Source organism: Podarcis bocagei (assembly GCF_964188305.1).
Source record: "Podarcis bocagei genome assembly, chromosome: 1".
Classification (NCBI taxonomy): domain Eukaryota; kingdom Metazoa; phylum Chordata; class Lepidosauria; order Squamata; family Lacertidae; genus Podarcis; species Podarcis bocagei.
Window position 1 is genome coordinate 116,715,284 of NC_138125.1, and position 13,134 is coordinate 116,728,417.

At 44.3% G+C, this 13,134-nt stretch overlaps 1 protein-coding gene across 1 annotated transcript in view; it reads right to left on the reverse strand.

The window, feature by feature from the left end:
- The window catches only part of ITGA4 (integrin subunit alpha 4), a 61,308-nt gene that overhangs the window by 14,481 nt on the left and 33,693 nt on the right, over positions 1-13,134 (reverse strand). The window contains exons 15-19 of the mRNA XM_081206259.1: positions 7,785-7,942; positions 5,457-5,606; positions 2,806-2,882; positions 447-597; positions 120-218 (exon numbers count right to left, since the gene is read on the reverse strand). Coding sequence (XP_081062385.1) covers positions 120-218; positions 447-597; positions 2,806-2,882; positions 5,457-5,606; positions 7,785-7,942 — 635 coding nt within the window. The remainder of the gene's footprint in view (positions 1-119; positions 219-446; positions 598-2,805; positions 2,883-5,456; positions 5,607-7,784; positions 7,943-13,134) is intronic.

The window sequence follows — 13,134 nt, forward strand, 5'->3', positions numbered from 1 at the left end:
TATAATGGGAGTTTTAGTCCAACTTCATCTGGAGGGTCATAAGTTCCCCACCCCAATGTAAATGATGCCAAAGAAAGTACAATATATATATATATTTAAAAGTTGATATTTAATTTTACCTTTGACAGGTGATCTACATATAAATGCCCCACACTGCAGTCAAGTCTCACCGCATGACTTTCTGTTTCCGACACTTCACAATGTATTTGGGCTTCCTCCTGTGGTAACAATGTACAAGAAGCAGGAATATGGATGTTTTGCAAAAGTACATATTAAAAAAAAAAATGTTCTGAGAGACCAACGTAACAAGGTGATGGAGAGCTGCAATGGGATATCATTACATTGTTGCAGAAAGAAGCCATTGGTCGCTCAAGTCTGGATAGAGACTGGTGCTGGGTGTGTTTATTGTTATTTTTCTGATGAAAAATGACCCCCTCCTTTCTTACCTGCTGTAGAATTTTGGTGAAATAAAGCCCTTTGGGGAGCTGGATATGGAGGGCAGTTGTATAGGCATCATCGCCAGCATTGTACAAGGTAACATTCAACATCAGTACCCTCGTACTTCCCACCACAAGGTAGGGCTTCTTTTCATGAGGCCTGTTGGAAATGGAAAGATTGCTTTTGACTTAATTTCAAATGTTACTCAAGTGCAAGAGAAATGCTCAGGCTTCTCTCTAAAGTGCCAAGCCATACACGGGAAGCCTGTGTCCCTCCCCAGATGTCGCTGGTATCCCAACTGCCATCAACCCTTGACCTTTGGCCATGCTGGCTGGGGATGCTGGGAGTTGGAGTCTAGCATCATCTGGAGGATCACAAGGTCCCTTTCTGCTATTATAAGCTCACAGCTGGGAAATAAGTCCACTGGAGGAACTGCTATTTTCTCCTAGGAGAGTAAACCAACTCTTCCAAAATAAATCTGCTACACGAGACTACTTCAGGATGTTTAGGCCTGTGGGTTCAGAAAGTACCTGCTCTGTACAAAAATGTGATTTGATCACTTTTGCTGGTTCTCCCTGCCATCATATGGTTCTCCCTCCAGGACAGCTTAGCTGTTTGTTGCCCACACATTTAGCCCTGTTCTCCAATGTCATGTCCTCTTTTCAAAAGCTGCGTGTCACCGCAGTGTTGTCTATCAAGAAAGCCCAAACTGATCAGCTCCTTACCACATATAGGGGCTTTCACACAATCAGGACACCTGGCCAGGCAGATGTCCTGATCCCTTGGAGCCCCTACACGTGAACAGCTAACACCTGGGCAGGACTTATGTCATTTTGCCAAGTGGTGACAAAAAATTTACCCCAGAATTTTACACAAAGAAGGACCAAAGAGATCTGATGAAGTCAACTGGACCTGGCACTATCTCTCACCCTGACCTATCTCACAGGGCTGTTGGGGCATAAAGTTTCCTTCAGTGGATGGGTGGGTAGACAACCACACATGCCATTTTTAGCTCCTTGGAAGGAAGGATGGCAGGATAAAAATGGCCATCTCTCCTAAGGTAATGTCTTCTTGAGGGACCTTGGGCATCTGCATCTTCCTACCAAAGGGGAAGCACCATTCTATCACATACAAATGTGTAGCAAAATACACATCTTTATGGACTCTGTTGTCCTATGACCTGGTGGTGGGCATTTTACTATTTCCTGTCTGATCAAGGGGTGTGGGGCATGATTGTCCTTACCACTTGGCAAGCCTAGATAACCTAGCAAGTGCTTTTACACACACACACACACACACACACAACATCTCTCTTGTAGCTTTTGTGCTGATTGTAATTGCTCTGTCTCATATTGTTAGCAATGACTGCCTTATATGCTTTCTCTTTGCATTTCCACTTTAAAAAAGAAAAGAAAAGCACATGGCTAGGTGTGTCTGTGCTTAATGTTGTTTTTATGGCCACCTTATGCTGCATACAAGCTCTCATCTTATAAACTCCAAGTCAAGGTTAATATATAGACAGGACTCCTGCACGTGAGTGAGCACGTCTAGCTTGCATTCCTCCTGGTGTTCTCTAATCACGTTAACAAGCAAAAAAAAAAAAAAAAAAAAGATTCCTAAGAGGATTTAAAAAGTAAACTTCAATTTGACATTAAAGTTTAATTAAGACTTGCAGAAGAGCTGCCTTGAAATAGACATTTATCAAATATATTGGCTTGAGACCAACACATTAGTCAATGAACACCTTGGGGAGACAAGCTGGCACTTCGGCAGGCAGCAAAAGGTAGAAGCTCTGCGTAAGAAGCTAAGTTTCAAATTAAGGAGAAACACACAACTGTTAACATTCCAGTGGCTGGATCTTGGGGTTACAGTATGCTTCCAAGTTAAATAATGAGGTGCTCTTCCCTTCCCTATTGTGTGTGATGCTGCGTTTTGCTTCATTGCCAGTGTGCCACCAAAGCTGGAAAGGGGAGCCCGGACAAAAAAAGATGGCCAGTGTGGAGTATGATATTTGCACATATAATAAAATCACCAGGTGAACATCTGGGAATGTGAGAAAGCTAAACTAGATTTTTCACTAGCAATCATAGTGTGTGTGTGTGTGTATATATCACACTAAGCAGTGCAGGAGCCCATTTTTATGGAGATATATCAATGTCCATAAAAGTTCTCATCTGTACAAATATACAGAACACTGCAACACAAATTGCTGAAAAGGGTTCTTCATGATGTGGCATATTGTACAATGCAAAGAGAAGTATATATACCACTTTGAGCTCCTTGGAAGTAAGGTGTGACATAAGTGTAATAAATAAATAAAGCATAGCCATTCTTTTTTTTACCACATAGAAATCACTAGTTACTTACCTCGGGAATGCAAGTTTTCCAGAAACTTGCAAGTTAGCAGAGCAATTTTCTTGAGAGCAAAATCTTGCAAACATGAACTATAAAAGAGGAAAACAACAATTATTTAGGGTCAAATACAACACCATATCCATACATAAAGGTAAAGGTAAAGGGACCCCTGACCATTAGGTCCAGTCGTGGCCGACTCTGGGGTTGCGGCGCTCATCTCGCTTTATTGGCCAAGGGAGCCGGCGTACAGCTTCCGGGTCATGTGGCCAGCATGACTAAGCCACTTCTGGTGAACCAGAGCAGCGCACGGATAAGCCGTTTACCTTCCCATGGAGCTGTACCTATTTATCTACTTGCACTTTGACGTGCTTTCGAACTGCTAGGTTGGCAGGAGCAGGGACTGAGCAACAGGAGCTCACCCCATCACGGGGATTCGAACCGCTGACCTTCTGATCAGCAAGTTCTAGGCTCTGTGGTTTAACCCACAGTGCCACCCGCATCCCATATCCATACATATTCAGAAGTAAATCCCTTTTCACCCTGAAACTCAGACCGTTAATTTAAAACAGTATTTTACTGGCAGATCCTCACTCCTCTCATTCTTTACACACAGGTCTAGTACCTTCCACTGTCAACAACAACAAAGCAAGGGACCCAAAAGGAAACAGCTCTTTCTAGGCAACCCCTCAACAGATACCTCTGGGAGGCTCCTAACACAACATCAGCCTACAAAACATACACATGGTATTACTGACCATAAAAAGAGACTACAAAAGGCCCATCTAACCCCATCTTCTGTTTTCACCATGGTCACTATAAGCAGGACACAAATGCAATAGCAATCTTCCCACTTGTGATCCCACTGCACAATATACTGTCAGTGGACTGATGTAGTGCAGGCAATTTGTTATTTGATTTTTTTTCAGACTGGCTTGATGCTAACTAAGATGCTTCATGAGGTGTGGAAACAAATCCATTTGACCTTTCATCACAACAGTATTTGCCGAGGGAAACATTTATTAATTTGAAGGGGTTTATTAGGCTCTTAAGCAATGCATAGGAGCACTTAAAATTAGATCAGGGAATGAATATATTTGCCTGGATCTGGAAAACTATGCCAGCAGCAGAAGGCTGTGCACACACACACACACACACACACACACACACTTATAAATTAACTGCTATTCAAAGTTTCGTACAGAGCAAGCGAAATAGTTTATTCCAGGGGTCAGCAAACTACGGTCCCTGGGCCGGATCAGGCCCAGCAGACTTCTAAATCCAGCCTGGCCATTTAAGAACCCGCCACGAAGCCGAGACTCCCAGCAAAGGCGACGGAAGGAAGAGACTGAGCAGTGGCAGCTTTGCCTATCAAACACCATGCCTGGTTTACCTCAGCGCGGGGACATCTCTGCCAATCAAACGCCATGCCTGGTTTACCTTAGGGTGGGGTGGGGATGTCTCTGCCAATCAAATACTGTGCTGCGCTGAGGTAAACCAGGTGTGGCGTTTGATTGGCAGAGACGTCCCCACACCATGCTGAGGTAAACCAGGCACGGCGTTTTATTGGCAGAGCTGCTGCCGCTTGGCTTCTTCCTCCCCCCGCCGCCCTGGTGCTGCTGTGGCTGCTGCCGCTCTGCATCCCCATGAGTGGGGCAGCAGTGGCGATCCTGGAGGAGGACAGCCGGCCTGGGCTAGGGCTCAGCGGGGCCACAGCTGCCAAGCTCCCATTGGCAGCCAACGTGACGGTGGAGGACGATGAGGCTGGTGGTGAAGTGGCCCAGGCGGAGGCCTTCAACCAGTGGCGTAGCGTGGGTTGTCAGCACCCGGGGCAAGGCAAGTAACTTGCGCCCCCTAACCCGTGGATTTGCGCCCCCTAACCCGTGGATTTGCGCCCCCTAACCCCCAGATGTTGCGCCCGGTGCAGCCGGCCCCCCCTGCACCCCCACGCTACGCCACTGCCTTCAACTCCAGGGAGCAGGAGGACGAAGGGGCAGAAACACCCACACGGAGTCGCAGCTGCAGGTAAGGCCCCAGCTTGTCCTTCCCGTCCAGCCTACAACAGTGAACTGGCCCCCTGGGGGCCATAGTTTGCTGACCCCTGGTTTACTCTCATGGCTCTGTATCCATAGGACTGTCTTCACAAGTAATATTTTTGAAGCCATTCTCTCTAGGCTAAAAATGTGTCTCAAACTGACTGTAATTGATTTGTATGAAGGATGCTACGATTTAAAAACAGATACTGAATGTACCTTTGCAAAATATTTCGATAAAAACATTTTTTTAAAAAAAACAAACGAAGATGGCAGTCCTAAAAGTAGCATTTATTAGATGAACACACAGTGCAAGCTGCTTAAATCTGGATCATTCATTTATTTAATAAATTCATGCTCTACATCTCCAATTCTCAAGAGCTGCTACAGTGGCCCCAAAGATACACAAATACAAAACATAAACATAGGGGAAAAAACAACATACACACAAACGCAATTGGAAACTTATTTTGCAATTCAACTGTTTTTACTTATTTTAAGTTGTCCAGAAAACTTTACGTTACAGAGAGGCATATAAATGTTGGAGGAAAAACAAATAGCAATAAGTATGCAAAAAACCAAACAAACCCTGTTTCAGGTGCAAACATGCCACTTTCGCAAACACAAACATACCTTGCTGCGTATGACATCATCTTCAGTTCGTTGTTGAAGAACTGGCTGGAGTGGTGGGAGTTCATCTGAACTTTGATTCTTTAGAACATTCTCTCCGAGGTGGTAGGTGGCTTCAACATGTATAGGAGTCAAGATATCCCTCACATTTTTCTACGGAAATTGGAAACCTAATGAGTTAACAACATAAAGACACACACGTGTGCATGTAAAGAAAACCCCGCCTACCTTAGATCGCTACATGAACGGAAATAGCAGAATTTCTAAGTATGTGAAAGGCCACACGGTGCAACATGCAATGATCCAGTAGCAGCCAGTACGGTGGGGTGGAGTCACCCTACCAGCATTGCCATTGCTCAGCGTACCTGGACGGAGCAGGGCAGCAGGGAGGTCGAGGCTGCAGGGAGTGAATAGCAAGGCTGCATGGACCACCTATGCTAGTGGGTCCATGCAGACCTGACTGCATTGTCACCCCTGCTCTGCCCCAGTGCCGTCCAGGGAATCTGGAGTGACACCAGTGTCAAGAGGGTGGCTTTGCATCACCACCATGCTGCCCACTGCTGGATGAACGCCACCTGCCAAATAAAAGCTGCTTCCTCTGTCTCTCTCCAAAATCTTACATGTTGGAATTTCATTTGTTTTTCATTCATTTCTTGAAAAAGAAAAGTTACCTTGTATTTTATTTTGAGCTACCATCTAAAGCTTGTTACAGTGGAACCTCGGGTTGCAAACATGATCCGTGCGGGAGGCACGTTCGCAACCCGCAGCGCATGCGTGAGCACCGAAACCCGGAAGTAACCCATTCCAGTACTCCCGGGTTCGGCGCGGTGCGCAACCTGAAAACACATAACCTGAAGCGTCTGTAACCCGAGGTACCACTGTATATTTCTTAAATCAGACATAGGCAAACTCAGCCCTCCAGATGTTTTGAGACTACAATTCCCATCATTCCTGATCACTGGTCCTGTTAGCTAGGGATGATGGGAGTTGTAGTCCCAAAACATTTGGAGGGCCGAGTTTGCCTATGCCTGGCTTAAATTATAGTAAACCAGATGTGGCCAAAGCAAACTCAAAGGTGCTTCCAATGTTGCATTTCTTCATAACATTCTAATGATGCATTTAGAGAAGTTTCATTGGTCTGTGACTACAATGAACATACCATTCATTCATTCATTCATTCATTCATTCATAGAAGTGGTCAGGAAACAGCTACAAAGCTGGACCAGAGGTGTGGAACCTTTAAAGGCCTGGCGACCACATTCCACTTTGGCTAATTCTTCAAAGTGGGGCCACATATTGGCAGTCATGAAAAGGATGAGTAGGGCTACACTCACACATAGCTGATGTAACCTTTTCTCTTTTCTGCTTAAGGCTGCAAACAAATTCACTTATTAGGGTGCAAGTTCCATGGAACTTTCTTCTGAGAATGGTGCTGCAAGCTTAAGGTATCATAGCCAGGGTCTTCCAGGAAAAAGACCTCTGCTTAAAATCCCAGCACTGCACTGGAATAAGTAAATTGGGATTGAGTCTACTCTGTTTCTCTTGTATGTCTTTGTAAGATATACAAATTTTAATGCCAGACCACACTGTGTAGTAAGGCTCTCGATCAAAGTTCAGTTCCCAAGCAAGCTACTTTGTTTGAAACACTGAACATTACAATAGCAAAGATGATTAAATTATTCCCTGGATGGGTGAGATAGGCAGGCACTGATTGCCTTCCACATGTCTCCTGCTCTTAATTCTTATCTACAAGAAAGCTTCCACCAATTCGTATGTTATCCAATTCATATAATTTTCCACAAGGGTTTCCCTACATCTGCTCTTCATTACTTTCCATTATGCCAATTAGCTATTAATTATTATTTTCTCAGATACTGAATATGCAAGGATTATGCTTGACAGATGCCGAGGATTTATTGAACTTGAATGACTTGACTTAAGTTCAAAGGTCACAGAAGGGGGAGACACTTTCAGTATTAATGTTTCAAAACAGAGAAGGACATTGCGTCAGAAGTAGGGATGACACAAGCATTTGTGCAAGACAGGTGGTTCAAAAGTTTAGAATCCCTTCTTGAAGATTTCCAAGTTGATGGCCAACCTTACATCTTTTGATAGCCACCAGCTTGGATGGCTTTAAAAAGGAACTGGGCAAATTCATGAAGGATAAGGCTATCCATTTCAGAGAGGAACTATTCTGCTCATGTCTTGCTCGTCAAAGAAACAGAACAAGCCAGTTTTTGGCAATCCTTCTCCCATCATTGTTCAAATACTGGTGCAATTATTTTACTTCAACAATTCTATTGAGGAGAGAGAAAGAAACACACATGTTACCCTCATGAATGCTTGGTGAGTTGTGCAAGTAACGTTGTTGCTGTTGTAAATGCTGAGGCTTCCAGAAGTCGTTTCAGATGTACCATTATAGGAAAAATAAAACCTTGCTGCGGTATCTGGCCTCCTGCTAACATCCAGGCTTAGATTATAAAGCAATACTGTAAAAAAGTGGAAGAGATGGGTGAAAGGACAACATTAAGAGGAAGGGTTTGGAAAGTAACTTCACAGAGGCTTTTCATATTTATTAAATTGATGGTGAATATTTTAGAATGCCAGGCAGGCTTTCAAAAGAATCATTTTCAAATCGTTCTAAAAAGTATTGCAGAATTTTCTTTCATACCTTCAGGAGGTCAGCAGTATCATTTGCACACTTAAAAACAACAACAATTGTGCGTTCTCATGAATGAATTGATGGGGAAACCCCCAATTCTTTCTTTTGTATCACATATACTGCTCCCACCATCTTATTCTAGTGAATTTTTCTCCATATTGTTGGTCTAGCCACTGCTGTTGCCTGGAGAGCTTCTGCTATTCACTCCACCCTCTGTGATAATCAGGAATAGCTATGGTCTTCTCTCAACCTACTAGATGCCATCTTCTGCCTCTACAGTAGAAGAAGAAGAGTTTGAATTTGATATCCCGCCTTTCACTCCTTTTAAGGAGTCTCAAAGCGGCTAACATTCTCCTTTCCCTTCCTCCCCCACAACAAACACTCTGTGAGGTGAGTGGGGCTGAAAGACTTTAGAGAAGGGTGACTAGCCCAAGGTCACCCAGCAGCTGCATGTGGAGGAGCGGAGACACGAACCCGGTTCCCCAGATTACAAGACTACCGCTCTTAACTACTACACCACACTGGCTCTCAGTAAGAATCATAATGCTGGGTCCTCTCTCATTGGGCTTGAACCCAATCTGAGCCTTGGCAACCTTAGCATTATACCCTGTGCTCTCAGCAACAGCAGGGGCTGGTTGATTATCAGAATAAAGCCATTCTGTTTTATTCTGATAGAGTCTACAGGAGGTGCAGGTCAATGTGGTGACCTCTAGATATTTGTGGAACTCCACTTCACATCACCTGCAGACAACATGGCCAATTGTCAGGGGAGGGGGATGAAAGTTGGAGTCCAGCAACACCTGAAACGGACCAGTTTGGCTACCCATAGTCTAAAGGGTTAATCCAGAAATCCAGTGTCTCTTAATACCATGTAGTAAAACTTCTGAGAAGCATCTGTTTTGTTCCATGGTATACTAATTGCTAATGTACCAAATAATATGAGCATTTACTTTGAAAATTAAACAGCTACTCAGGATAAGAGACTAATTACGTAAATTTGATCCTGTTTATACTATATATATATATGCTTTCGTAGATTTTCACGGGTACAGGAATGCAGGTTTTGGTGTCTTCGGGTGTCTTCCCGTGTAAGAGTTGGGGTGTCTAGGCGACGTTTCGACGAGGTCTCACTCGTCATCTTCAGGCTGGTGCTTTCGGCTTCTTGTTACTAGAACAGAGCAGGATCTCAGTGTTTGAGTTCCTATAAATACTGTTGAGGGGGTGTGGTGTATAGCCTCCAACGTTCTGGGCAGAGAGGGAGTTCCCAGGTTAGTGTGCCTTTTCTTCTTTTGTTCCTTAATTACTTGAGGGATATCTTGAGTGATTTCTTGAGTGATATTCTGAGTACCACTTAGGAGGGTCATTAGGTGTGGATTAGTTGCTAAAGCTTTCGTGTCTTGACCTCTTGAGCTTGTGAAAAGTTTTTCTGAGAAGATGGTTGTACTGCACTTAGTTGTGCTCTGGCTTGGCTTCGTGTATAGGGGCGAGCTGTGGTTTTGTGCCCTGTGCCAGCCAGATCTGTGTAGGGATTGCAGGGGGGTGCAGCATCCGGAGGTGCCACTATGGTTTGGCTACTGGATGGTGTCTGTACTTTATCTGTGGAGAGGGTCTGGGTTTGGGTCTGGTGTGGTTGATTGGAGATGGCGTTCTGTGTGTCTCTGGTTCTGGTGTCGGTTTTTGTGGGGAGGGCTAATTTCCAGATGTCTGGCAGGCGGGACGTGTCGTCACGCTTGTTCATGTTGTGAGGGCGTTTCTCTATCTCGATGGCTTCCATGATTATTCTCTTGTGGTGATGTTCCATGTTAAAGAGCAATTTGGAATCTGCAAAATTAATTTCGTGTCCTGTTTCTTTCATGTGTTGGTAAAGAGAGGAAGTTTTTTCTTCTTTTTTGACGGCATTCTTGTGTTCTGCGATACGTGCATTTATTCGTCTGTTTGTTTGTCCAATGTACGTGGCTGGGCAGACTTTGCAGGGTATTTCATAGACCCCTTGGTTTTCTAACTGGATTTTATCTTTTGGGTTTCTGAGGATATTGGCTATTTTTTGGTTGGTGCAAAAGGCTGTTTTGATATTGTGTTTATGGAGGATTTTGCTAATTTTATCTGTAGTGCCCTTGATATAAGGAAGGAGGGCCATGCCATTGTTTTCTTCTGTGTCTTGGTTTTTGGGGGGTGTTTCTTTTTGGATTAGCTTCGTAACCCTGTTTTGTTGGTATCCGTTGGCGATTAACACATTTGAGAGATTCTGTAACTCAGTTGTCAAGTGGTCCTTGTCAGCCAGGCGTTTGGTTCTGGAGATGAGAGTCTTGGCTACGGAGTTTATTTGTGCAGGGTGGTGGTGTGATTGTGCATGTAAGTAGCGGTTGGTGTGTGTTTTTTTCCGGTAGATAGTGTGTCCTAGGGAGCCATCAGGTTTTTTGTAGATTAGGACGTCAAGGAAGGGAAGTTGGTTGTTGGCTTCTATTTCCATAGTGAATTGTATTTTGGGGTGTAGGCTGTTGAGATGTGTGAGGAAGCTATCTAGTTTTTCCTTCCCGTGTGGCCAAATTACAAAGGTGTCGTCAACATATCTGAGCCAAAGTTTGGGTTTGTGTTCTGACTTGTCTAAAGCATTGGTTTCAAAGTGTTCCATGTACAGATTTGCGATGACCGGTGAGAGGGGTGATCCCATAGGTGCTCCTTCTATCTGTTTATATCTTTGTCCATTGTGGATGAAGTACGTGTTGGTTAGGCAGTGGTTGGTCAGGTCCAGGATGTATTCGGGGGGATTGTATTTGTTTTGAATGGCTGTCAAGGCTTCATTAATGGGCACTTGTGTGAAGAGAGATACAACATCGAAGCTCACAAGTAGGTCGTCGGGATGTAGGTTTTGCTTCTTTATTGTTTCTATGAACTGGAAGGAGTTTGTAACGTGTGAAGCGATAGATTCTGCATAGGGCTGAAGTTGCTTAGCGAGAAATTTAGCGAGATTTTGTAGAGGTGAGCCTATGGAGCTGACTATTGGTCTGAGTGGTGTTCCTTCTTTGTGTATCTTGGGGAGACCGTAGAGTTTGGGGCATCTGGATGATTTTTCTCTGGGGATGATTCTTAGCTGGATTTCTTCACTGATAGGAGAGGCTTTTATTTTGGATTTGGTGGTTTTTTCCAGATAGGTGGTGGGATCTGTTTTTATAGGTTGGTAGGTAGGGTCTTGGAGTAGATTTGATAGTTTTGCTTGGTAGTCCGATGTGTTCATCACAACAGTGGCATTACCTTTGTCTGCTGGGAGAATGATTATGTTGTTGTCTTTCCTCAGGTTGTTGAGTGCTTTCTGTTCTTCTTTGTGTAAATTGCTTCTGGGTGGTTTGCTGGAGCAGAGGATGTTGGTGACTTCAAGTCTGATTTTATTGGCTTCATCTGGGTTGATTTTGGTTAGGCTAGCTTCGACTCCGCATATGATGTTTTCCGTGGGGATGCGTCTCGGGGCGACTGCAAAGTTGAAACCTTTGGAGAGTACTTTGGTTTCAGTTGAGGTGAGGATCCTGTCTGATATGTTATGTACTGTTTGTTTCATGGGTTGTTGTGGAGGGTGGCTGGGCTTCTGGCGTTTCTCTAGTTTGTGGAGTTTGTTGGTGTGTGTGTCTGTCTTATGTGAGGACTCTGTTTCAGCTCTCCAAACGGCTAGTTGTTTGCATTTGTCCCAGAGTGCAGGGTGGATTTTGTTACAGAGTTTGAGGTGAAGAGTGAGCAGATCTTTGTTGGTTTGGTTTAGTAGGTATCTTTTCTTATGAAGTTCGTTTCTGATTAGGGATAGTTCAGTTCGTTTCAGGATCCTTTCGGTAGCTGGGGTTTTAGAGTGGAATTTAAGTTGGAAGCATGTGGGAATTAAGTTGTTGTCTCGGCAGTTGCGTAGGAACAAGAGATCACATAAGATGGTGGCTCTTCGGATTTCTAGTTTCTCGTAGGTTCTTGTCAGCTGGAAGGTTTCCTCCCCGTAGAGGTGAGATATTTGCTTTCGTAGATTTTCACGGGTACAGGAATGCAGGTTTTGGTGTCTTCGGGTGTCTTCCCGTGTAAGAGTTGGGGTGTCTAGGCGACGTTTCGACGAGGTCTCACTCGTCATCTTCAGGCTGGTGCTTTCGGCTTCTTGTTACTAGAACAGAGCAGGATCTCAGTGTTTGAGTTCCTATAAATACTGTTGAGGGGGTGTGGTGTATAGCCTCCAACGTTCTGGGCAGAGAGGGAGTTCCCAGGTTAGTGTGCCTTTTCTTCTTTTGTTCCTTAATTACTTGAGGGATATCTTGAGTGATTTCTTGAGTGATATTCTGAGTACCACTTAGGAGGGTCATTAGGTGTGGATTAGTTGCTAAAGCTTTCGTGTCTTGACCTCTTGAGCTTGTGAAAAGTTTTTCTGAGAAGATGGTTGTACTGCACTTAGTTGTGCTCTGGCTTGGCTTCGTGTATAGGGGCGAGCTGTGGTTTTGTGCCCTGTGCCAGCCAGATCTGTGTAGGGATTGCAGGGGGGTGCAGCATCCGGAGGTGCCACTATGGTTTGGCTACTGGATGGTGTCTGTACTTTATCTGTGGAGAGGGTCTGGGTTTGGGTCTGGTGTGGTTGATTGGAGATGGCGTTCTGTGTGTCTCTGGTTCTGGTGTCGGTTTTTGTGGGGAGGGCTAATTTCCAGATGTCTGGCAGGCGGGACGTGTCGTCACGCTTGTTCATGTTGTGAGGGCGTTTCTCTATCTCGATGGCTTCCATGATTATTCTCTTGTGGTGATGTTCCATGTTAAAGAGCAATTTGGAATCTGCAAAATTAATTTCGTGTCCTGTTTCTTTCATGTGTTGGTAAAGAGAGGAAGTTTTTTCTTCTTTTTTGACGGCATTCTTGTGTTCTGCGATACGTGCATTTATTCGTCTGTTTGTTTGTCCAATGTACGTGGCTGGGCAGACTTTGCAGGGTATTTCATAGACCCCTTGGTTTTCTAACTGGATTTTATCTTTTGGGTTTCTGAGGATATTGGCTATTTTTTGGTTGGTGC